The following is a 24,217-nucleotide window of genomic DNA, read 5'->3' as shown; positions in this document are numbered from 1 at the left end:
GATCTGTGGACCTAAAGCCTTCTATAACTTGTTCGTTCATGGCACAATGTTTCTCCTGGTTTCCACGTCAGCGCTGTTTGATCTGATATAGCTTATAACAGAGAATTCTGCTCTGAATGTTTCTCACTGGATCTCGCAGCAATGTTATTAATTCTGTCGCGAACTCAATGGATTTCTTCACTGGATCTCAACGATGTAACGGTTTTGCGTGATCGAGATCCGCCCGCGACTGGCGAGAGAAGCTCTGCGCTGTCTATTATTGGTTCGAACTATTAAACGGTTTGTGAAGCAAAAATGAGTAGCGCAGTTTTTTCCGCTTTCATTTTGTTTTCATTTATTAACATGTCACTCTATGCTTGAGGCTGAGATTGTGTCTAACTAGCGTATTGTGTTTAAACTGCGAAGTGCCTGCACTGTCTGCAAACTTCGTGTTCCCCGCAGTTCTGGGGAAGCGACTGCAACATTCGCAGTTCATTAAGTTCGTCTCATTACAGTACCTCAACCAGTTGAATTCTCTCAGCCAGTCTTCCTGAAAATGGTGGGTTCGGGACTTTATCACCTCACAAACCTCTGACTCTGAATCATCATCCGACTGTGTCTGTGACATTGATATTTGTCTCCGTTGTCTGTTTCCTTCCAACAGACGTTTACGCGCGGTCGCGCGCTCGATTATCTCTAGGCCCCTCCCCCTCCACACATTAGCCAGTTACAGTGGCCATTCCCTATTCTTCTCACACTCGTCATCATTGGCCTGCTACACATTCCGGATTCATTGACGCGCCCCTTCCACGTTTAACATAAAAAATTACTGGTCGCACATGTGCGACTGGATGTAAAATTCAGTCGCACACTCTCAAATTTTGGTCGCAAAATGCGACCATTTGGTCGCAGTCTGGAGCCCTGCGTTTATTTACTTTCCGGCTCTGAAACGCAACTGTCTTCGAGTTACGCCGTGTAACGAGCTTCAATAGTTATGGGAAGAAGGAGGCGGGAACCGGCGAACATTCAACATTTTAATGATAAAAATAAACCAAATACAAAATGAAAGTAAAAGCCAGCAGCCCCTCACGGACGACTGCTGGCCACACAAAACAGAAACAAAACACAACATAAAATCAGGCCTGTCCTCTCTCCCTCTTCACTGTCGTCGCTCCTCCTTTATGCTTCCGCTCCTCCGTGAGAGATTCGAGACCGGTGCGTCTCGCAGGTGTCACTCATCAGAGTAATCACGCCACCGGCCTCATGCCGCTCTCTCACGGCCCTCGGCCTCGTCCTGCTCGCCACATACCCCCATCGCCCCTCGCAGGCCGGGGGGTACCCACGAGACTGCGCTCTACTCCCCCCCCTCCCCCTCCTCCGGGGAGACCGAACACGGCGGCTGCGGTACCTGGGGGTATGGACAGACGAGGCGAGAGAAAAGGAGACGGAAGCATGAGGAGCGACAGAGACGAGAGAGGGGAGAGAGGAAAAAAATTTAAAAAAATAATAATTATTAGTCCGGTTCCCACAACGCGCTGCCATCTGGCCCTACACCAGCTGGGCGATCTTCTCCGCGGTGCCTGGCGGTGGCGCTGGATAGCCCTCGGTGGACGGCACGAGACTCCTCCGCCGCCTGTTGGACGGCGACGGCTCCTCCGGATACGGGCAGACGGCAGGAATCCCCCGTTCCCTGCTCCTCCCCATCATGGCGGACGACAGCAGGCTCCGGCCCACGGCGAACGGCGGCGACTCCTCCTCTCCCTCACGGACGGCAGCCGTCCCTCCAGCACCCAGGCGGCCAGCAGCGAGCTCGACCGTCCCCCCGGCAACTCACTCCAGCGCACCGCCTCGAGCGTCCATGGCGACGGACTCTGCTCACCATGCTCGATGGCACCGCGGATTCCCCACAGCGGCGAGGGCTCTTTGACAGCGCGTTCCTCCTTCCTCCCGGGTTTCGGCACCAATGTAACGAGCTTCAATAGTTATGGGAAGAAGGAGGCGGGAACCGGCGAACATTCAACATTTTAATGATAAAAATAAACCAAATACAAAATGAAAGTAAAAGCCAGCAGCCCCTCACGGACGACTGCTGGCCACACAAAACAGAAACAAAACACAACATAAAATCAGGCCTGTCCTCTCTCCCTCTTCACTGTCGTCGCTCCTCCTTTATGCTTCCGCTCCTCCGTGAGAGATTCGAGACCGGTGCGTCTCGCAGGTGTCACTCATCAGAGTAATCACGCCACCGGCCTCATGCCGCTCTCTCACGGCCCTCGGCCTCGTCCTGCTCGCCACACGCCGCTAAACAACAACTGGGAGTAAACATTCCGTCTCCTTTGAAGAAACGCAATCTGCAGTATGTACAAACTGTTATGATTAATGTTAAGATTAAACATTAATCTTTAACAAGGCTGTAAAAAAGGAGAGCATCCAAAACAAATGCTGTACAATGTCGTTCACCATCTTGGCTGAATTGGTCATATGACTGCATCACACGACTAATAATGCATCATCGTATTCAAAAGCCTCCGTTTTCACAGTCCACACTACGACGTTTTCAAATTTATCCGCTTTGGAGAGCGTTTTCCAAAAGCTACGTTTTCGTTGACTTAAAACGCCGTCTCAGTGTGGACGGAAGGCCAAAACGGAGAGAAAAATATACGTTTTCAAACGAAAACGTATTAGTGTGGACATGGCCTTAAGTTTACTAATGATCTGCGCTCTCGATCTCGAGAAACCACGCTCCAGCATTTTTTCCGGATTCGGTCGTACACTAACACATCGCGTACCGTTCCACAAAGCTGACGAACGCTCTCAGCTTCAGCGCGGATAGTAGCTCCTGGTCTCTGCTTCATTCTAGTTTTCACACATTTTTTCGTTCTTTCTTTGTTAATGACGAACACAAACTTTTTTCTAAGAGCAACAAAATACCCCTTACGGCATTGGTCCTGGCTTTTGTTCACACAGGGCGCGTTCCGGGACTGATCCCGGCAATGTTACTAGGTCCCCATCCCGGCATCGATCCCGGTATCAATCCCGCAGTCACACAGAAGGCACTCTAGCAATTTTACGGCAATTTCCTGGGATCAAAGCGCTGTGTGAAAGGGGCTTATTATAGCGTCCAATAAAAGGAAAATGTCTTGAATATTGCCAAATAGATTTAGCTGCCTATAGCTAAAAGCACCGGGGAGATTCTGACCCCAAATCTACATGCAATTAGTTGCCCTGGTGAATAATCTCTGGAATTCATTCAGTTTATAGTTCATCTAATTGAAGGAGGCACTCAGAAAATGTGCACTCAAAATCCCTGGTTACACATTTCCAGATGAATACTTGATGCTTATTAAAGAATTACATTCAAGAGCGCATGGTAATTACGTTTGACTGATTTTTAAGTCAATGTAGGTTAAGTGATGCATTTGTATGTCTCTGTGCAGGGCTGCATCTCACTGAAGGGCAGCCAAGTGAATGAGCTGACAGCCAACCCAGAAGAACCCGGCCGACACCTTTTTGAGATTATGCCAGGTGAGAAGCTCTTCAGATCATCGCTGTCCTATACCGAAACCAGCATGTAACAGTCTATATAGTTTCTGAGTGACAGGAAATCAAACGGGCCTTCCAGAATATTCTGATTGCAGAGGGGTCATATGGGGTCAGCCTGATTTACTGATGCTGAATGTCTGTTTGTTTTATTTATGACAAGTAAACAACACATCAGTGTGACACCCATCAGAGCTCTAGAAGACATGCAGTTGGGACATGCAGTTTTTTTTTAACAATATAGCAAAGAAAACAGAATAATTCATTACAGCTGTGCTGTAAACTACATGCCTATCACTCGGCTAACTGCAGCAAACCTCCAGTGTTTACAAGATATAAATTATCTAGAAATCCTTAAGATGATGCCTGATGTGTATCCTCCTCTCTCTCTCTCTCTCTTGCACATGCTAATCATAATAAAAAGGGAAATATTTAATTTCTTATATCTCTGAAAATGCAGCCCTGGGTTGTTCAAGTCAGAGACAGCAATATGACCAAAAAATAAATAAAAATAAAAATCTAACTGTGCAGATCTGGTTAAAAATAATCTAACTCTTGTTGGTTAACATGTATTATGATGTACTCTTTTCCAGAGCAATGTGCATTAGGGTTGGGAATATTTAGGCATATAAACTAAATATTATAATATGATGAGATATGATATGATTTTAATACATTAATTATGCCTTGCAATGCAATAATTGTAACTCTTATAATACTTATCTATTAAATGCTACTTCTTTAGAAAGTATAGGCCTAATGCATTACAGCACAACAAACAACCAGTTTCAGATGTGACAAGGAATCTGCAAATATTAATTTTGGTTACAAATATTTTTAAAAAGATATGCATTACAGTGTACATTATGAGTGTATTTATAATCCATTATACATAAAGGTTTTTAATGGTCCACTTTAGACATTCTATTAACTACTACAAGTACCTTTGCAACTACATGTCAACTAACTCTCATTAGAGTATTAGTAGGCTGTCTGCTTAATATCTGTAAACACTATTTTAATCCTTCAACAGACATTCTACTGACTATGTTACTTTGCAAGAACAGATCAATTTATTCTACTAACCTAATCCCTAAAAGTCTACTAATAGTGACTGTAATAATGACTGCTAGTTGACATGTAGCTGCAGGGTTACTTGTAGCTAGTATAATGGTCCACTGTAGACAGTGAAGTGTAACCTAAAAAGGTTTTAGGTTTTAAGTAAAGTGTTACTGCTTTTCAATAATACTAATTATTATTTATTTAAAGTATGATTATGAATTTTTGTAGAATCATCCATAATCATTTAAGAATCAGGGTGCATCAGCGAAAAGTTCACCCCTAGAGTGCATCATAAACATTTAGATAACTGAATTCTGCGTTAGCTAAAGTAATGCACCAAATAAAATAAATAAAATAGCCAAACACACAGCAGTTACCCAGCCCCCGACACCACTTTCTCATGCCAGATCAGTCAACACACCATCTCCTCCCGAGAGAAGAGCTCTTAACCACATGACCAGCATGCTTCAGCTCCTTTGAGTCAAACAAACTTATTGACAAAGTGCCTTTTCCATGCAAAATGAACAATAACGTGACATAGAAATGATTGTGTTGTGACTCAGAATATTGGAGAAATGGAAAGACATGATTTACAGCTAAGAAAACTAAGATTTGGAAACATCTTTATCATACTGCGCTGAAATATAGAATCTTATGTTTTGGGTTTTTTAAACATCCAACAAACATCCAACAATGGCACCATTCATTGCAGGGAGATAAATGACAAGTGCTACAAAAAATGGGATCTAAACCAATGGGAAAAGCCTGGAATTATTTTGCGTGGCATTCAGAATGCAAAAGCAGTCTGGTCTTCTAACCCATGCTTGCTTCCTCTTGCCTCCACAAAGTTTTGATATTTGGTTAGTTATCTGCTTGTGAGGATTTCCCCAAGTATCAGGTCCTCTGAGATTGATGCATCTGGTGTGCTGTGTGTTTGCGTAAGTGCAGTGAGGTGTTTAGAAAGGACTAACAGAGCAGGCCGTCTCCTTCTGTCAGTCTACCGTGAGAAGTCAGTGGGAATGAGAGAAACAGAAGTGAAGTGCTGCTGCTTGAGCTGAACTGAGACAACGAAAGTACTTTCTACTCACTGGTTGTTGTTTTTTAAGGGCGTACTGTATGGACTAGCGTGTTCCAGTTTTTTTTATATCCACTCTGGGACATGTTTGAGATGTGTTTTATCGAAGATTTGATGGTTTGAAGCAAACACTTCTGCAGCATGAATTCAGTGTGGTGTGAGAACTGCATGTGCCGTGTTGGGGTTCATGGCCAATCTGTTGGAGTAAGAGACATGGCACAACACTAGTCTTCTATACAAGCTCAATCCCTCAAGTGCATCATGGGACAGGGCTGCTGTAAACCACGGAGGCTCAAACCACCACTACCCCAAGGTAATGTATTTATTCGTGCACTTAGAGATCAAAGTGACAATGATTTTCTACCATTTTCTTTGAAATACTGTTATAGCATTGTTAGAGTATGGGTCAATACAAACATATACAAAGAGCTAGAAATGCTGGGTCATGATTTATTATTTTCATACAGAACAGATGCATTAGGGATATCACAATATAAAAATATTTCTATTGTTTTTTTTGTTTTGTTTTTTAATATGGAAAATTGTAATCCGAAATTGTAAATCTAAACCCCTTTTGAATGCCATTTTCAAGTGTTTATGATGATAGTTTTAAAAAAAAAAAAAATCAGACATTGGAACATTTTTATGTATGATTAGAAAATAGATATGCTTAACTTTTTTGTACATTTTGTAATAGGTACACATAACTGCAACAAGGTGACAAGTTTCTTGTAATCAGGAGTTCATATAATTTGAGAAAATTCTGAACTACACGTTGTTAAGGTTGCAATGTAACTTTAAATCAACACCAATGTCTGTGGTAACATCCTAAGCTATAAATGAATAAAAAAATCACAAAAAAAAATATGATTTTAACAACTTTACAGTTCAAATAATAGGAAAAAAAACAGTTTAATTAAAAGTTTTGACAAAAACGAATTTTTGGAAATTGATAAACCTCACATTTAAATCATAAAAATGATTAAGTACGTTACACAAAATTAATAGACGGGATAAATGAAAATGCAAATTCACTCTCTGACAGTAGGTGGTGCTTACGGAAAAGCAACGGTACTGTACAGAAAGAAGAGCAGCGCTTATAAACACTAGTTCATTAGGCATCATACAAAGGTAAGATGAAAAGAAGACAGTCAGTTCTCTTCAGATCATATAACCACCCCCCACCCCAAATAAAACACAGATTTGCACGAATCACGTGAATAACCTATATCAGAATGCTGACGAGTGTGTATAAAAAAGGTTCACTGTTTGAAATGAAAAAAATATAAGCCCTTACATTATCAGTCAGATACCAATCATTTAAAAAATGGTGATATAGTCAACCAAGTGCAATGGTTGGGGATGGTCTCACCTTAAATAAATTCCCCAGAATTCACTTAAAGGGACACTCCACCCATTTGCACTAAGCTTTGCATTGTTAGAAACCCAGTCATACTATTGAATGGTCGTGCAACACTCTCTCATTTTCCCCTGAGACGGGAGAAATCCGTTATTTACCTCTTACACTTCCTCCCACAATGACGCAAAAATCGTCATTTTGCGTCATTGTCGGAGGAAGTGTAAGAGGGGGGGATTTCTGTTGAGACTACAGACACTAGGGGTGGGCGGTACACCGGTGTCATAGTCATCACCGGTGTGACATTGCGCCACGACATGGATTTTCTAATACCGTCAATACCGTAATAAATCAATTATGTTCCTTGAACGGCTGCATTTACATTAGGGCTGTAGTCAACCAAAGAAATGCTTAGTCGACCAAAGTCCTGTCCTGCACAACGATTAGTCGACTAAAAAAAATTAAAATAAAAAATAAAAATAAAAAAAAGACGCGATGTTTTGCATTTTGATTGAACATTTATTAAACAATTGTCAGAGCATTTATAAAACAACAACGAAAAAACGTTTTTGTTTTTGTTTTATTGACACCTGGGATCCCCCGCGAAACGGTTCTCATTCGCGCTTGAATAAGGCCGGCGACACACTGGCTGCTGGCGTGAGAGTCTCAGCTGCGTTGGGTGTCTGTTTTTATTTCGGCTCCCATGTTAAAAGGTTGGAGTTTGCACACTGCCTGCGTGAGACACGCGTCTCAGGCGCGGCTCGAGCCACGCGGAAAACGCGTGCATGCTAGAAATAGAACCGACGCCTGAGTGTTCCTGCAACAAGAGTGTTCTCTGGCTAGAGCGCAGAACAGCGGAGTTTGTATGAACCGAAGTGCATGCCTGAGCTTGTATTGCTGCTGTTGCTTTGACATTGTGGAAAATAGAATAAACAAAATGTATTAGACTTTTTACCCGTTATTATCAATCTAAATTAATCTCGTTTTTAATTTAGGCAAACTTAATTTCGTTTTTTCTTTATTTAAATTTCGTTTTTCTTTATTTAAATTTTGTTTTTTCTTTATTTAAATTCCGTTTTTCTTTATTTAAATTTCATTTTTTCTGTATTTAAATTTCGTTTTTTTCTTTATTTAAATTTCGTTTTTTCTTTATTTAAATTTAGTTTTTCTTTAGGCCTATTTAAATTTCGTTTTTCTTTATTTAAATTTCGTTTTTCTTTATTTAAATTTCATTTTTTCTGTATTTAAATTTCGTTTTTTTCTTTATTTAAATTTCGTTTTTCTTTATTTAAATTTCGTTTTTCTTTATTTAAATCTACCCTTTACTGTGTCAGTAATTTGTTAGTCAGAAAAATATTAGACTACCTTAAAAGTATTGCTTAATTAACAGACTGTGTGCGTTTTATATCACTAGTGCAGTGTCCGTTCTCGGAGAATATAGCCGCCCTGCTCGCGTGAGGTGCGCCGCTTCCCGCTCGCGCTGTTCTGTAGTTTACTATTAATTCTGAACGTGTCGCGTCTCGCGTGTCTGTCTATATTGCACCAAATGCGACACTGCACTCCCTTGTGAAGTCGATTGGATGAACGGTTCTCGAAATAATCAAAATGCAAACGGACAGACAGACACATAGAGATTACTACCTATATTCCTTACTGAGCGCGAAGCAGCAGTGCAGCCAGCCACAGGTGCGGTTCCCGAGTGTTCTACGTGGTGCGCTAAACTGTGGCGCTGTTACAAAATAGCCTAAATTAAAGCATTTAAAGTTGTGGATAAAACATAGGCTAATTATATTTAGAATACAGTAATATATAACTGCTTATAAAGGAATAAATATCAAGGAGTAAATCAATGAAAATTTCTTTATTGGTGAAAAAAAAAAGTTATACCGTGATATTATACCGTCACCGTTCAAAAGATGAAAAATACCGTGATATTAATTTTAGGTCATATCGCCCACCCCTAACAGACACTCGTTCCTCATCTTTCCCAGGGGCGGGACCCGCTCACGCTACAGACCTATTACAGATCAGTGGGTGGGACTTTACTCTCTGAAACTGAAAGCAATATCCTCCATCTTGTTTGAAGCTAAGCTAACAGGCGCTGTCTGGAGACAGATGTAAAGTTATGACAATAGCGGAGGAGAGTACTCAATATGATATAGAAGAAGAGGATTTCGGAAGTCTGATGCTTGAATCAGGTGTTTGTGGCTACCTTTACAAGCCGCATTATAGCGAAGAGCAGCCGAGGCAGAAGACCTGCCTGCCGCGGACGAGGAGCCCGGACTGGCTCGAGTTAGGGCGGACTGGTGGCGCCGGTGATCTCACTGTGCAACTACGAACACAGAGATAGAGTCCGTCTGCGGCAAAGAATTTCAACGATGACAATTTCTCCTGGACGAAATCTCTGAATCAGACGAGGACACGGACGTTTGTGTTGTGAACTATCCTAGTTTCTCACCGCATATGTTCTGACTGAACATCCCGGTACCATGCAATAATTCACCTTTTCGAAAGAAATACAAACGAGGAGTAATGCACTAATGAGTTCGCCAACTAACTAGACATTTTGTGTGAAATGAATTTCAAGCTCTGCTGGTAGCTAGCCTTGTAGACGGAAGAGTGATTTCTCTTATAGGCAGATATGCGCTTTCTGGATTAGTGGGAGTGGCTTGCGGAGCTGTGCAATGTGGTGCATTGTGGGAGTTGTTGTCTTTCATACAAATGCGTCCTGAAGTTATTTTTTGTCTTTCCTCGGTCACGAAGGCACCAAATTCAAAATTTATTTTACATTTCGACTACATATGACCCACTTTCAATAAAAAACAATGTTCCTATGGGTGGAATGCTCCTTTAATCAGATAACTGTTGCATACTTTCGCCACAAGCCTGTTTTTCTTTTCCCTCCCAGAATATCAGCAGTCATTCTGACACTTCCTAAAGAGACATGAATGCGAAACAAAATGCCACACCATGGTGAGAAATGAGGGGTTCTCATTATTCCTTCCACTCTGTGTGAGAGCGTTAGCCTCAGAGGTCTCGCTGGGTCTGATTGTCTTATTTATCTTAATTGCATCAGTACTTTGTTTAGCAGCTCAGTCAAGTCTGCTGTGAACACTTATCGTCTCTTGAGTTATTACTTCAGTCATTTTGTCTGGCTGAACAGAATAATAATTTTAGCTTTATCATTGTTAAGCTATAAACTGAAGCCATTACGGAGGTTGTTCTACTTTTTATCCTTTACTGTTGCAAAGCATCTGTATTACTTTGGCTCTTTCTTTCTAGGTCTGCTTTAAGTTATTATGATTTGTGAAGTGTTCAACTGCTCATGCCAATGATGGCCAGATGGACTGAACCACAGTTTGATGCTGAAGCCTTAAAGTTTTACTGAAATATATATCACTGCTACATTACATTTACTAATTAGAGATACATAAAATGTATTACCCTATAAAAAAAACTTGCAAAAAGTGACTGAAAATGGAGAAAACAAAATCATAACCACTTACTAAAACACTTCCATTTCTATTTTTCCTTGGGCAAATAATCTTGGTTGCAAGCTATAACAGCCATGTTTAACTATTTAGGTTTGCAGTAAATATAAATACCTTATGCTGAATTTATTTTACATGAACACTTCATTTACAAATTTGCAAGAAACTACTCAAGCAAGACATATGTAGGAAGATATGAATCTTTGAGTAATAAACAGTGATGTAGAGGTGAAAAACAAGGTAAGGCAAGTTTATTTATATAGCACATTTCATACACTATGGCAATTCAAAGTGCTTTTAGAAAGGAATAAAAATATAAGATAACAAAATAAAAGCAAGGAAAATTAAAAGTTATTCAAAATGCTTTACATAGAAAGCAATTAAAATATCACACTTTGGCAATTCAAAGTGCTTTGCATAGAAAATAAGCACAAAATAAAAGCAAGGGGAATTAAAACAGTTATAAAAGGAATTAAAAGAGATAAATGATAGTTATAAAATTAATTAGAGTAAAATTAATTAAAGTAGTAAAAAGATGATACATAGAATAAACTTCTCATCTGGTAAAACACCGGTGTATCTTATTTTGCATATAGTTTTACTCTTACACTGTGTCTGTGGTGTTTACTCGGTGTGCCTATAAGAATTCCATTGGACGTCTCCAATGGACTCGATTTTTCCCTAAAATCGGACAGGAGGTAAAACAGGTAATACCATCATCTCACAGATTGCCTCTCTTGATTTCTGTCTCAGCTGGTGAGAAAGACAAGGCTGCGATGAGCCATGAGTCTTTTCTGCTCATGGCCAACTCCCAGAGTGACATGGACGACTGGGTGAAGGCCATCAGACGGGTCATATGGGCTCCATTTGGAGGAGGTAAATACCAGGTGGATCACAACCACAGCTACCAATATAAGCCACACACTAAATAAATGACATATAACGTTACTGTATAGCTAGTTGTAAAACAAGTGAATACTGATGCCATTGGATATTTCTTGTATGTTCACATGATAGGCTATGACCAGGACATGCTCACAAAAATATCCCTGAGCAGAGTAGGATCCCTCACTATCCCGAGATTCAATTACAAAGGCCCTGTTATTAATAGAAAGTTCAAACAAGTAACGTAATGTAAGCAAGTCCAAGATATCTCCTCTCAGTTAGAGACAATGTGTGGCAACGTGTCTCCAGCAGCTTGAACAGAAAAAGCTTCTACATGTTGATGTTATCTTTTGACATAAAATAACACGAAAGAGTAATTTTCTTACCGTGGTCTCGAAACAGGCGGGAACGTTTCCAAGTGTCTTGCGTCAACCAAACTGACGCCAAGATTAACTGACTTTTTAAAGACCGTGCTTTTTTATTTAGATTGGATTGATATAATTAAACTTAAGACAAATTTAAGAACTATATCCGCATCAAAACATAATTTCTGTGTGGTCTTCTTTGTCGTTAGTGCGGTTGAAACGCATCAATAGTTCGCGCGTCTTTCTGGTTCAAACAAGAAGATTAACGGTCCCTCAGAGAACCCGGATGCACAGGATGCGCTGACAGGACATCGATGGAAAGAGAATATATACCTGAAAAACGAGTGTTTCTTTGTACTTCGCGTTCTTCGAAATACTTCGATGGCCACTGTAATTGCGAATCTTCTCGCTGCTGTCCTGTCGTTTGGAGTAAAGCTGACAGTCAAAAAACTGCAGGTGTGGCAAGAGTGAAACGGCACGAACAAAGTCACGTGATCAGTAAGTTAACCGGTAGGATAATTAAATATATAATACATATTTGTAGTGGATTTCAAGCAAATATTTTGTGAAAATAGTGTTGCATTTCAGCTTAGCTTGCCTATTATGCTACACTAAAATATAGTGTATGTAAATTCTCTTTAGTTGTCAATATCGGGGTATGCTATTGAAAAATCCATCCTGGCTGATGACTAGGTAAATAGGCTACTATGTTTTTTCCGATATGTACAATTATGATTACCTGAATTACCTACCTTACATGCTTAAAAATAAAAGTTTTCTAAAGGTTTTGTGCAGTGGCACCATAGAATAGGCTAGTTATGTTGGGTTCCCCAAATTACGGACATGGTGATTGTTGAAGAAAATATATAAGATGGGAGGAAAAATTATTTGGCAATGCTTTTGAGTTCTCTCGTTCCCCCCAGGAACGTTGCATTCACTCAAAAGTTTTGCAAGCGAACCCAAAGTTTCTTAGGGGAACGCAAAAGCATTGCCAATTTTTCCTCAAAATAAACAAGAATCGGCACACTGCCACATCTGCTCCCAAGGATTTATTAAAATGAACAACGTTTCGACCCAAAGGGTCTTCATCAGTTTGCCCTTTGGGTCGAAACGTTTTTCATTTTAATAAATCCTTGGGAGCAGTGTGCCGATTCTTGTTTATTTTGAGTTTGATGCTTCATTTGATCAAGCACCTGCCAAAAGTTTTTTTGGATGTGCGCACAATCTCTTTTTGAACAAATAATTTTTCTATATATATTTTTCCCTATATGGGAAAAATTATTCCCTATATATGTCCCTTTTGGAGCTCCGTACCAAAGAACCTTTAAGTGAAATCAGTATTTTAAAAAAATATATTTTTTAACCTTTTTCCACTATAAAGAACCTTTTGTGCAATGGAAAAGGACTGTGCATTGAAGAAACATTTGTTTCCCCAAAGAACCTTTCAGTGAACCGTTCTTAAAATATATTTTTTTTAGTGTAAAGAACATTTTACTAATCTAAAGACCCTAGAGTAGAGTAAATGCCATGGTCTGTCTTGACTGCTCATGTACAGTATAAGAATCTGTCGTTTGATTAATCTCTACAGGCATATTTGGGCAGCGTTTGGAGGACACCGTACAGTATGAAAGGAAGTTTGGCCCTCGTCTCGCCCCTCTATTGGTTGAGCAGTGTGTGGATTTCATTAGGGAACAGGGGCTTGATGAAGAAGGACTGTTCCGGATGCCAGGACAAGCCAACCTCGTCAAGGACCTTCAGGAGGCCTTTGACTGTGGAGATAAACCTCAGTTTGACAGGTACCACCAACTACTCCAAGCAAAGACATGGAACCAATTAACCCTCTCCAACTGTCGGTACTAACCCTATAATTGTCCTCTATAGTAACACTGATGTCCACACTGTGGCTTCCCTGCTGAAGCTGTATCTCAGGGAGCTGCCCGAGCCAGTCGTTCCCTTCTGCAAGTATGAGGATTTCCTCACTTGTGCTCAGCTCCTGGCCAAAGATGAGGAAGAGGTTAGTGAATGAACAATATGTATGAAATGTAGAGAAGTAAACTTAAAGGAACAACATTTAGATGTATTTGAAAACAACTACATGATCCAAGTGTGTCTTTAAAAGCCCTATTCAGACGGGATTAACTTTACAAGGGTAGATGGAGTAATGTAATTTTACCACAGGACGTCTGTAATATTAATGGCCAATTCGCACGGGATAAGATATCTCAGTAAAACTAGCAGAAGTGAAAGGGCTAACGTTAAGTCGATTTGCGCATCGCCGTCACCCTCCTGTCGCCATGTGTGTATTACGTTGCATCCTGATATCACGAGCGCAAACACATATAACCTATATTTATATAAAACAGTTATGTCCGGTGGAACAATGTATTAATTAACTTCAGATTGGATTGTGTTGGTGATAGGCACTTACCTAACGCTAAAAGATGTTTCGTGCCTCTAACAAGTGCTTTCGATCTTCTCTCTGATCTGAATGGTGTGTGTAAAACACTTGAGTTTTACCACAGACTCGTCCCAGCGACTAGAACGCAACTGAATGCTTTTTCAAGCGTCTCCATACTTAAAAAAACACGGAAAACTACTTTTAAACACGAAATGACAAAATATTTACGTACATATTTACAGCGGGTCTATTCGCACGGGATTAGTATTACCTGAGGTCATTTTTCCAGCCATTTTTACTGAAGGTAAAAGTCGCCGTAATCTTTCCTGACATTGTCCGTAATGATCACTGAGACGCACATTCGGACGGGACTAAAAATCACAGAGAAGCTCTGGTAATTATCACTTTACCCCACCTCTCCATGTTAAACTAGTCCCATACGAATAGGGCTTTTAACTAGAGTACAATTTCCACAAATTGTTAGTGAAAAGAAGTGTTTAGCCTGGGATATGTTTAAACACAGTTGTTTTTGTGATTGTTGCTGATTGAAAATTATTATTTTTTTTAAATAAAATATTAAGGGTTGCAACATTGTCAAACTAACCCCTTGAACCAACATTAAGAAAATGTTAACAGTAACAACAAAAATTGCTATGTTGGAACAAGCTTAATGAATTACCATATGAATGCATATGGCTCCTCTGACCTGTAGTTGCTTATAGAATTTGTTTTGTATTGAGCTTTTTGCTGGTATTGGTGCCAATTATTTCTGCAGTTTTGTTAAAAAGTATGTTTGTGTGCTCATAAAACAGAAAGCTGTTACAGTCAGTATGCGGTTTGCTAGCCAATGTTCCTCCCACATATTTCCCAGCTGACATGATGCGATGCACAGATTCAGAAGATGCGTGAAGCGGAAGTCAAAATTGAATTACATTATGCATATTATCAAAGTTATTATCAAACACTTGGCATAAAAAAAGCATAATTTTCGTGAAATGTGGAAAAACATCATATTTTCATTTGATTTCAAACCATAGGATGCTGATTTTATGTTTCCACAGGGAATACAAGAATTAGGGAAGCTAGTGACGACGCTTCCAGCTGCCAATTACAACCTTCTGAAATATATATGCAAGTAGGTCCAACATAATCATTTTAGACACATTCTTGTTAGTCCTTTTCATGGTTCAGTGCTCAAAGTGAACTCCATTTTTTATAGATTTCTGGATGAGGTGCAGTCTCACTCAAATGAAAACAAAATGGGTGTGCAGAACTTGGCCACCGTGTTTGGACCAAATATCCTTCGTCCTAAAATGGAGGATCCAGTAGCTATTATGGAAGGTAAGCTCTTATCGAATTTCAGACCAATTAGTTTGTTAAACAAGACACACTTTAAAACTGGACACCTGTTGGATGGTTGCACCAGCTATGCCTAAAACGTAGTGTATATTTGTGATATAAATGCAATTATAATATGCACTACTAAATATTTGAGCATGTACCACTTATAAACATAATATATAAATATATATCCAGAAATAGCTCACACACACAAAAAAATGTTTGTATTGGTATTTATTTATTGCTCCTTTTGTTTATTTTAGATACAGTCATTAATATTATTTGCATATTTAAATACACTAATTATTTGTTTACAAATTTGGAGGCTTCTTTTTGGATTAAAAGTAGTATTTATAATAAATGTATAATAATAAATGTTGTTTATATGGTATTTTTCATTCATGTTCTGTTCTGAATGATTGTGATTTTAACAGTAAAGACTAAAAATGGTACAGTAAATATCTGTTAACTGGTTAACAATAAGTTTTATTACTATCTATGGTGAAGAACTGTAATACACTGTCAAACATATATATGATCAATAAGTTTTTCCATTGCTTTAACTTATCAAAATAAAAAATAAAAAGTTATACAAGATTCAACAAATTTTTAAAGTGAGTTTAATGTAATTTAAGTTGAAATGACTTAAACATCCAAGCCAATTGTACTTTTAAATTGTTACTTTAAATTTAAGGCAGCCACTTTTTTTACAGTGTAGATCTAACCTTATATTTAATGTAATTTTGCAGTAAAATACTGGTAAATTTACAGTTTTGGAAGTAAAACAGAAAAACGTCTTTAAAAAACGTAAATTGACATTCCCATAATTCCCTGTGTGACACTTAACATTTGATATATTTTCGTTGAAATAACGATTTCTTCTTAGTTTCTTCTTAGTTATTATTTCCAGTTATGTACATTAGAGTTTCAATGTTACATCTAATTTTGTTAAATTAATGTTTATTGCATTACTTTAGTGTTGTGTGCGTTACTAGGATGGTGTTTAGTATTTGTGTGAATGACACTGCAGATTTTATATACTAGAATTGACCTCATCAGCTTGTGGAAAAGATACTTGTGATAAGCTTTGATTCATCATGTATTTGTCTCAACACCACCTGTTTTTGGTGGTTGTCAGTGTAATACAATGGTACAAAACAGATATTAGTACTTCAATAGGTTGGTATATTAACATTATCAGTTAATGAAATACTGTACATTTACTTAAAATTATTGACTACAGGGGGTCGGGACTTTAATCTCTTTAAAATTCATCTTTGATCACTAAAATTACACATTTAAATGTTTTTTCCTTGAATGCCTTAAAATAGCTTAAATGTAACTCGACACCCTTGCCTCATTTAGAATTCGTGGTTCTATGAATATGCAAATGAGCCCCGCCTCCACTCACTCACTCAGCTCAGAGATCCACTCGTTGGCGATCACACGTTGATCTGATTGGTTACAAGGTAGTTTGTGACGTCAGAAACACCAGCGATTTCAAAGCGTGTTTTTGAGACTGTCTTTGGTTCACTGCAGTTTTAAGGAGAAAATACTCAGCAATGCTGTCGACTTATGAATTTACACATGGTTTGTCTTAAAGCATATTAAAGGTCCCGTTCTTCGTGATCCCATGTTTCAAACTTTAGTTAGTGTGTAATGTTGCTGTTAGAGCATAAATAATATCTGTAAAATTATAAAGCTCAAAGTTCAATGCCAAGCGAGATATTTTATTTAACAGAAGTCGCCTACATCGAACGGCCCGTTTGGACTACATCCCTCTACTTCCTTCTTTAATGACGTCAGTAGAACCGTTTTTTGACTAACCTCCGCCCACAGGAATGCTCCCTCAACTCTACCGAAATTCGTTTATGTACTTGCGCACTTCTTATAACTTACTGTGTTTACTCAGCTCTTACGGTGATTTTCTGAAGTAAAACTGACGCTTCATCTTTTGTGTGATGTACAATAAACTTTATTAAACTCATCAGTATATATGTTTGATCATCATTCGGACCTGGTCCGAAACAGCAGACTTGTAGGCTATTAATAAATAATGGATACATACAAGCAGATGACAAATACGTTATAATAACCGTAATTAAACTACTAAACTATACCTGTTCCATCTCTATACAGCACTCTGACTCTGTAGGCATTATTGTCCGACTCGAAATGAACACCGTTACTGAGAGTTTCTGATATTATCATCATTCCGTGAGGTGATATTGTCCTGAGAGACTGAGCGTGAGCTCGTGAAGCTCCGCCCCCTGGGTCGTCCAGCAGCAGCTCATTTGCATTTAAAGGGCACACACTAAAACAGCGCGTTTTTCTGAGCCCCAAAAAATGACAATTTAAACATGCTGTAAAAAATGATCTGTTGGGTATTTTGAGCTGAAACTTCACATACACACTCTGGGGACATCAGAGACTTATTTTACATCTTGTGAAAAGGGGCATAATACGGGACCTTTAAAAACACCACAGACATATAAACAGCATTAAAAGCTGGATTTTCACCACAGGGGGACTTTAAATCTGTAACTAAAATGTACATCCCAATGTAGGAAGTACATCAGGGAATATGACTTATACGAGGCTGATGGATACAGCATTACCTTTGCATATGTGTTTTACAGGCACCTCCCTCGTTCAGCATCTCATGACGTTACTGATTAGCAAGCATGATCGCCTGTACACTGAAAAAGACTCTGAAACATCACAGAACCAGATGGAGGTAAAGGACCAAAGCCAGCAACATCAGCAGTCCAACCTGGTTGACTGGATCTCTGAGGAGGATCTCCAAACCTGCCCACCCACAGCCAAGAATGACCCGACCAGTAGCAGTGCCTCATCTGTGGATGCCGTTTGCACCTCGAAGTCTGTGCCTCAGGGAAAGGGAGAGACGGCCATCAGCCCCAGTAAGCAGGCTAAGACTCTTCCAGGGTGGAAGTACACCTTTAAAGGCTCCTCTCCCCGGCCACAGTCCGCCAAAGTCTCTGCGGTGGACGTGACCACGGGCTCCAGCGGGAACTGGCTCATGAACGGGCTTTCCTCGCTCCGGGGACACCGACGCACCTCATCCGGAGAACGCTCCCGAGATTCAGGCTCCTCTCAGAGACTGTCTACCTATGATAACGTCACATCTTCTTCAAGTCTGGGCAGCGTGTTGAGTATGGACAGCACGCCTTGGTCCAGCTCATCGTGTGAGATCTCGGTCCCGGACTCCGGAGGCGAGCCGTTAGGGGCCGACGACGGGCCGAGCGCTCAGGAGGAACGAGCCGAGGAGGAAGAGAAGCCCGGCGAACACGAGGACGTCGGCAGCACTGAGGAGAACCGTGCGAGCGTTGTGTTTTGCAGCGATAGTGGGAACGTGGCACCGGTCATTCGAGTTGTGGACGAGGACGCAGAAGAAACCTCCTCATCTCTGGTCAGCGTCGTGGCCGAGCTGAAAGAAGAGCTGAGGAAGCAGAAACAGACTTATGAATCTAGAATTAAAAAGTAAGGTTGCCGTTTCTTAAATGCCATGAGGATGGTTCGAATTGTGTAAAAATACACGCCCTGTTGGGATAGGACTAGATTAGGGAAAAGAGAAGGTCGGATTTGTGTTTCTCAAACATCCCTTATGGAAATGAACTGTGGTTTTACTACAAATAAAAAAAAACTAAAAAAAACATGGTTATTGTTGTTAGCAATAACAACAAATTAACTATGGTTTTGCTACACTAACCAGTTTAACCATGGTATTAGTATTTTCAAGAAACGCATCTTTTTCAGCAACACTTGATCCATTAATACTAACACTTTCTTTTCTTTTCTCTTCTACTCTATATCGATTTAAAAATAATAATAATTACATATACTGCGTTAGACTAAACTGGGTAGGGTTGTCCTATTGTTAGTTTAATTGCTGCTATTGCTCTCCTCATTTGTAAGTGGCTTTGGATAAAAGTGTCTGCTAAATGATTACATGTAAATGTAGTAGTAAACTGTGGTTAATCAAATGGTAACCAATCCGACAAAAGCCATGGTTACACTTTCACTATAATAAAACCATGGTTAATTTTTGTGAGGGATATGGAAAGCAAATGAAAATCTCTTGTCTTTTTGCCATAATTATTAACAAAAAAGTCAAGCACCGCAAAATAATATGACTCTTTTGCAAGGGTCCAAGGGATAGTATTTGTTTCCACCCAAACTTTAGAAAATAATTCTATTATAAATATAATTTTGGGTCCTCTGAAAAATCACAGACATCCTCTGGTAATAGTAATAACACTGTTTAGGAATTAATTCTGTCCAAATAGTGTTTCTCTAAAAAATAATGTATTGCTAGAATCTGTACTTTTTAAACTTATTTTTGGTGAAGGATTACAGAAATACACTTTACCTTTGAAGCCTTTGTATACTTTTCTAACTCGATAAATTCAATTTGAATTAATTAATGAAAATAAATTAGATTTGATCATATTACAAAAAAAACTTAGTTCTGAGCATCAGTCAGAAGTTTTCAAATGTTTGTGTGTGTGTGTGTATATATATATATATATATATATATATATATATATATACAGTATATACAGTACCAGTCAAAAGTTTGGAAACATTACTATTTTTAATGTTTTTGAAAGAAGTCTCTTATGCTCATCAAGCCTGCAGTTAAAAAAAAAACAAAACAAAAAAAAACAGTAATATTATGAAATATTATTACAATTTAAAATAATGGTTCTCTTTTTTAATATACTTTAAAATGTAATTTATTTTTGTGATGCAAAGCTGAATTTTCATCAGCAAGTACTCCAGTCTTTGGTGTCTTACGATCCTTCAGAAATCATTCTAATATGCTGATTTATGATCAATGTTGGAAACAGTTGTGCTGCTTAATATTTTTTTTATAACCTGAGATACTTTTTTCAGGATTATTTGATGAATAAAAAGTTAAAAAGAACTGTATTTATTTATAATAGAAATCTTTTGTAACAATATACACTACCGTTCAAAAGTTTGGGAACAATAGCTTTTTTTTTTAAAAGAAATTAGTACTTTAATTCAACAAGGATGCGTTAAATTGATAAAAGGTGATGGTAACGATTTATATTGTTAGAAATGTTTTTATTTTGAATAAATGCTGTTTTTATGAATAAATGCTGTTAACGTTTTACTCATCAATGAATCCTGAAAAAAGTATTCCAAAAAAATATATTAAACAGCACAACTGTTTCCATCATTGATAATAACTGAGTATCAAATCAGCATATTAGAATGATTTCTGAAGGATCATAAGACACCAAAGACTGGAGTACTTGCTGATGAAAATTCAGCTTTGCATCACAAAAATAAATTACATTTTAAAATATATTAAAAAAGAGAACCATTATTTTAAATTGTAATAATATTGCATAATATTACTGTTTTTTTTTTTTTTTTTTTTTGTTTTTTAACTGCAGGCTTGATGAGCATAAGAGACTTCTTTCAAAAACATTAAAAATAGTAATGTTTCCAAACTTTTGACTAGTACTGTATATATATATATGTGTGTGTGTGTGTATGTATAGTCATATATTTGACTAAAGCACTATTGGTGTTAGATGTACGAACCTTGAAAATACAATTGTGTTGTTGTTATTTGTCTTGTCAGTAGGATAAAAAACAAAAACAAATAATTTGACTAGTCTATGATCTATGAAAAAATACACTTTTTAAAGTCATTTTTTCTCTCTCAAATTGCAGCCCTTGAGTTTCCGCTGACCCCAGTTTGAAAACCCCTGGCATGAGTAACTGTTGTATTGACTCACACCTGTGTTCTGCCCTCTACAGGCTGGAAGACTCAAGTGCAGCCCTGTGTGCGCAGATGGAGAGACTTGAGCAAGAGATGGAGCAGGAGAGAAAAAGAAAACGAATGCTTGAGATCAAACTGAGGAACTCTGAGCGAGCCCGTGAGGACGCGGAAAACCGCAATCGCCTCCTCGAGAAAGAGATGGAAGACTTCTTCTCCACGCTGGGGGATCTGGCTCTCGGAAGCCGCACCAGTGACATTTAATGCAAAAAAATTAAACACAAGGACCACGCAAGATGATGTTGTCTCAGGCATCTCCATTAATCATATGGACAATTTTATGTCTGCAAAATTCCACTATCACTCTGATTCTACCAGTCACTTTTTCAAGGCGGCTCCCACCATTCCAGCAGAGTGTTACATTTATTAAACCATTTTACACCCGTCGTTTTAAAGCGACTTCCTTTTTGGAGGTTTCAGCTGACAAAGGAGTGGAACATCTGAATCCGGTCGTGAAATCATGTTCACGGCGTGAAATCATGTTGTTTGCATGTTCGAGGTTCCCAGTCTGAATGCTAATAAGGACGATTAGAGCAGATCTGTTGGCTTTGGCACATTAAGCAAACCACTGCCGCAGAAAAACGTCACTTATAATGACATTGGGACGGTGACTTTGTCCAGGTCTTAAAGGGTTAGTTCACCCAAAAATGAAAATTCTGTCAGTAATTACTCTCCCTCATGTTGTTCCAACCCCGTAAGACTTTCGTTCATCTTCGGAACACAAATTAAGATATTTTTTATTAAATCTGAGAGCTGTCTCACTCCTCCATAGGCTTCTAAGACATTATAACTTGCTGGCCCAGAAAATGTATTAAAGACATCGTTAATATAGTCCAAGTGACTACAGTGGCTCAATCTTAAGTTTATAAAGCGACGAGAAAACTTTTTGTGCGAAAAAATAAATAAAAAAATAACGACTTTATTCCACTTTTCATTTCCTTCTCTCTGGGCCTCGAGTTTTTTCACGTAGTGTTTTAGCGTAGCGCGTCTGTGTTGTACGTCACACATAGGCTCACTATTGGCCGACGCTGGTCATGTGTGTGATGCGTGTGACGTGCAACCCAGACGCACTGCACTAAAACACTCAGCTCTCAGATTTAATCAAAAATATCTTAATTTGTGTTCTGAAGATGAACAAAAGTCTTACAGGGTTGGAACAACATGAGGGCGAGTAATTACTGACAGAATTTTCATTTTTGGGTGAACTAACCCTTTAATGTAACGCAAGCGTACTTGACTAAAATAGCTCCAGATCTTGGCATTGAATACTTATTCTTGCATTCGGTGGTATTTTGAGACGTTTAAAAGAAGCTATAAATGTGACTTTTGTCAACTGAGCTCATTTTTTATTTATTTTACACTGTTTAAGTGCTTAGAAAGTCTAGAAATGCTCTGTGGATGTTTCTTAAAACGAGTGGTCAAATACTGTGTCATAGATTATGTAGACTCGGCTCATTCTCTGAACTATTGCATAGTAGGTCATATTATATATATTAGCATGATGGCCGTAGCCTAATGGTCAACTTTCCAGGCTGCTAATATGAATGTTTCAGGTTCAAGCTCAAGAAGAAGAGACCCAGAAACTGGACATCACCACTGTGCCCTCAAGCAAAGTGCTTTTTGCTGCTCAACACGTTTCAGTTTGGATATTATCTGGATATTACTAGAACAACAGCTTTTACAAAAAGTCTTTAATGCATATTTAGAGTATGTGAAGATGTTATACATCATTATGATTCGACTATTATACTGCGGTCATACATGACGATTAGTCTTCTGTGCTGTGCTGAAATGTTACCATGTGTCACTGTGGTGGTATGTAATTATTCACTAAGGCCCAAATTAAACTGTAAACTGAAAAACGAACGTACATCCTGTAAAAGCGATCTGATCATCTACTTTATGTGGCTGTGTTGTCATCTAGCGCGGCTTATACAGCAGAGTAAGGCTGTGTTTAAAGGGGTGGTTGATTATGATTTCACTTTTCTAACTTTAGTTAGTGTGTAATATTGCTGTTTGAGCATAAACAACATCTGCAAAGTTACGACGCTCAAAGTTCAAAGCAAAGGGAGATATTTGCTTTTTAAGGACTACAACAAACGGCTGGTAGAGACTACACCACATTCCTCCCGAGTTAGTGACATCACCAACCCTAGAATTTACATAAACCCCGCCCCCTGAACACGATTTATAGAATATCAAGACAGAATATGCTAATCAGTGACTAGAAGATAACTACACATCAGCTACATAAATTCACCAACTAACCATTCAGAAATGTCCTGTTGCTTCTACATGTTGTCACTTCTTCTTGAGTCTCTCCATCTTTCTAACTCCGGTTTGAACATAAAAGGCTAAAAGTTTTTGAAATTTTCAGTGCATGTGTGTGTGAGCGCAAGCTGTTGAAGCTCCGCCCCCTGTGCCGGGAGCAGCAGCTCATTTGTATTTAAAGGGACACACACAAAAACGGTGTGTTTTTGCTCACCCTCAAAAAGTAACAACTTTAACATGCTATATAACAATATCTGTGGGGTATTTTGAGCTAAAACTTCACATACACACTCTGGGAACATCAGAGACTTATTTTACATCTTGTGAAAAGGGCATTATACCACCCCTTTAAGATCCAAGCTCCAAATTACGTAATCGGCAATGACTGTTTCTGGGATACTTTGGCTTCATTTTTCTACTGTGGAAAGAAGTTTTTTTTTCTTTTTACAGTGTATGGGTAGTGCTAACAGAGTTAAACGCAGCCCCGCCTTTGCACCATCTCCAACATCCGCATACGATTGCCGTTTCAAATTGATCCTGAAACAACTGTTAAGGGCAACGTTTCTTAAAAGCACCATAGGTTGATCGTCGACACCATTAGTGCCTGGTCTGATTGG

The 24,217-nt window shown here is 38.9% G+C and overlaps 1 protein-coding gene across 2 annotated transcripts in view; it reads left to right on the top strand.

The window, feature by feature from the left end:
• The window catches only part of arhgap22b (Rho GTPase activating protein 22b), a 36,728-nt gene extending 14,506 nt beyond the window's left edge, over positions 1 to 22,222 (top strand). The window contains exons 3-10 of one of the 2 annotated variants that reach the window (XM_084136010.1): positions 3,417 to 3,504; positions 11,258 to 11,380; positions 13,343 to 13,550; positions 13,636 to 13,768; positions 15,214 to 15,287; positions 15,372 to 15,493; positions 18,133 to 18,994; positions 21,311 to 22,222. In XM_084136010.1, coding sequence (XP_083992136.1) covers positions 3,417 to 3,504; positions 11,258 to 11,380; positions 13,343 to 13,550; positions 13,636 to 13,768; positions 15,214 to 15,287; positions 15,372 to 15,493; positions 18,133 to 18,994; positions 21,311 to 21,533 — 1,833 coding nt within the window. In that variant the 3' untranslated portion in view covers positions 21,534 to 22,222. Of the gene's footprint in view, positions 1 to 3,416; positions 3,505 to 11,257; positions 11,381 to 11,993; positions 12,253 to 13,342; positions 13,551 to 13,635; positions 13,769 to 15,213; positions 15,288 to 15,371; positions 15,494 to 18,132; positions 18,995 to 21,310 lie in introns of those variants that run through there. The other variant, XM_084136011.1, reaches the window with a different exon arrangement.
• Positions 22,223 to 24,217: the final 1,995 nt, after the last annotated feature.

Source organism: Abramis brama (assembly GCF_963993115.1).
Source record: "Abramis brama genome assembly, chromosome: 14".
NCBI lineage: Eukaryota > Metazoa > Chordata > Actinopteri > Cypriniformes > Leuciscidae > Abramis > Abramis brama.
Note: the sequence above shows the minus strand (reverse complement) of the source record. Positions and strands in the feature narration are given on the sequence as shown.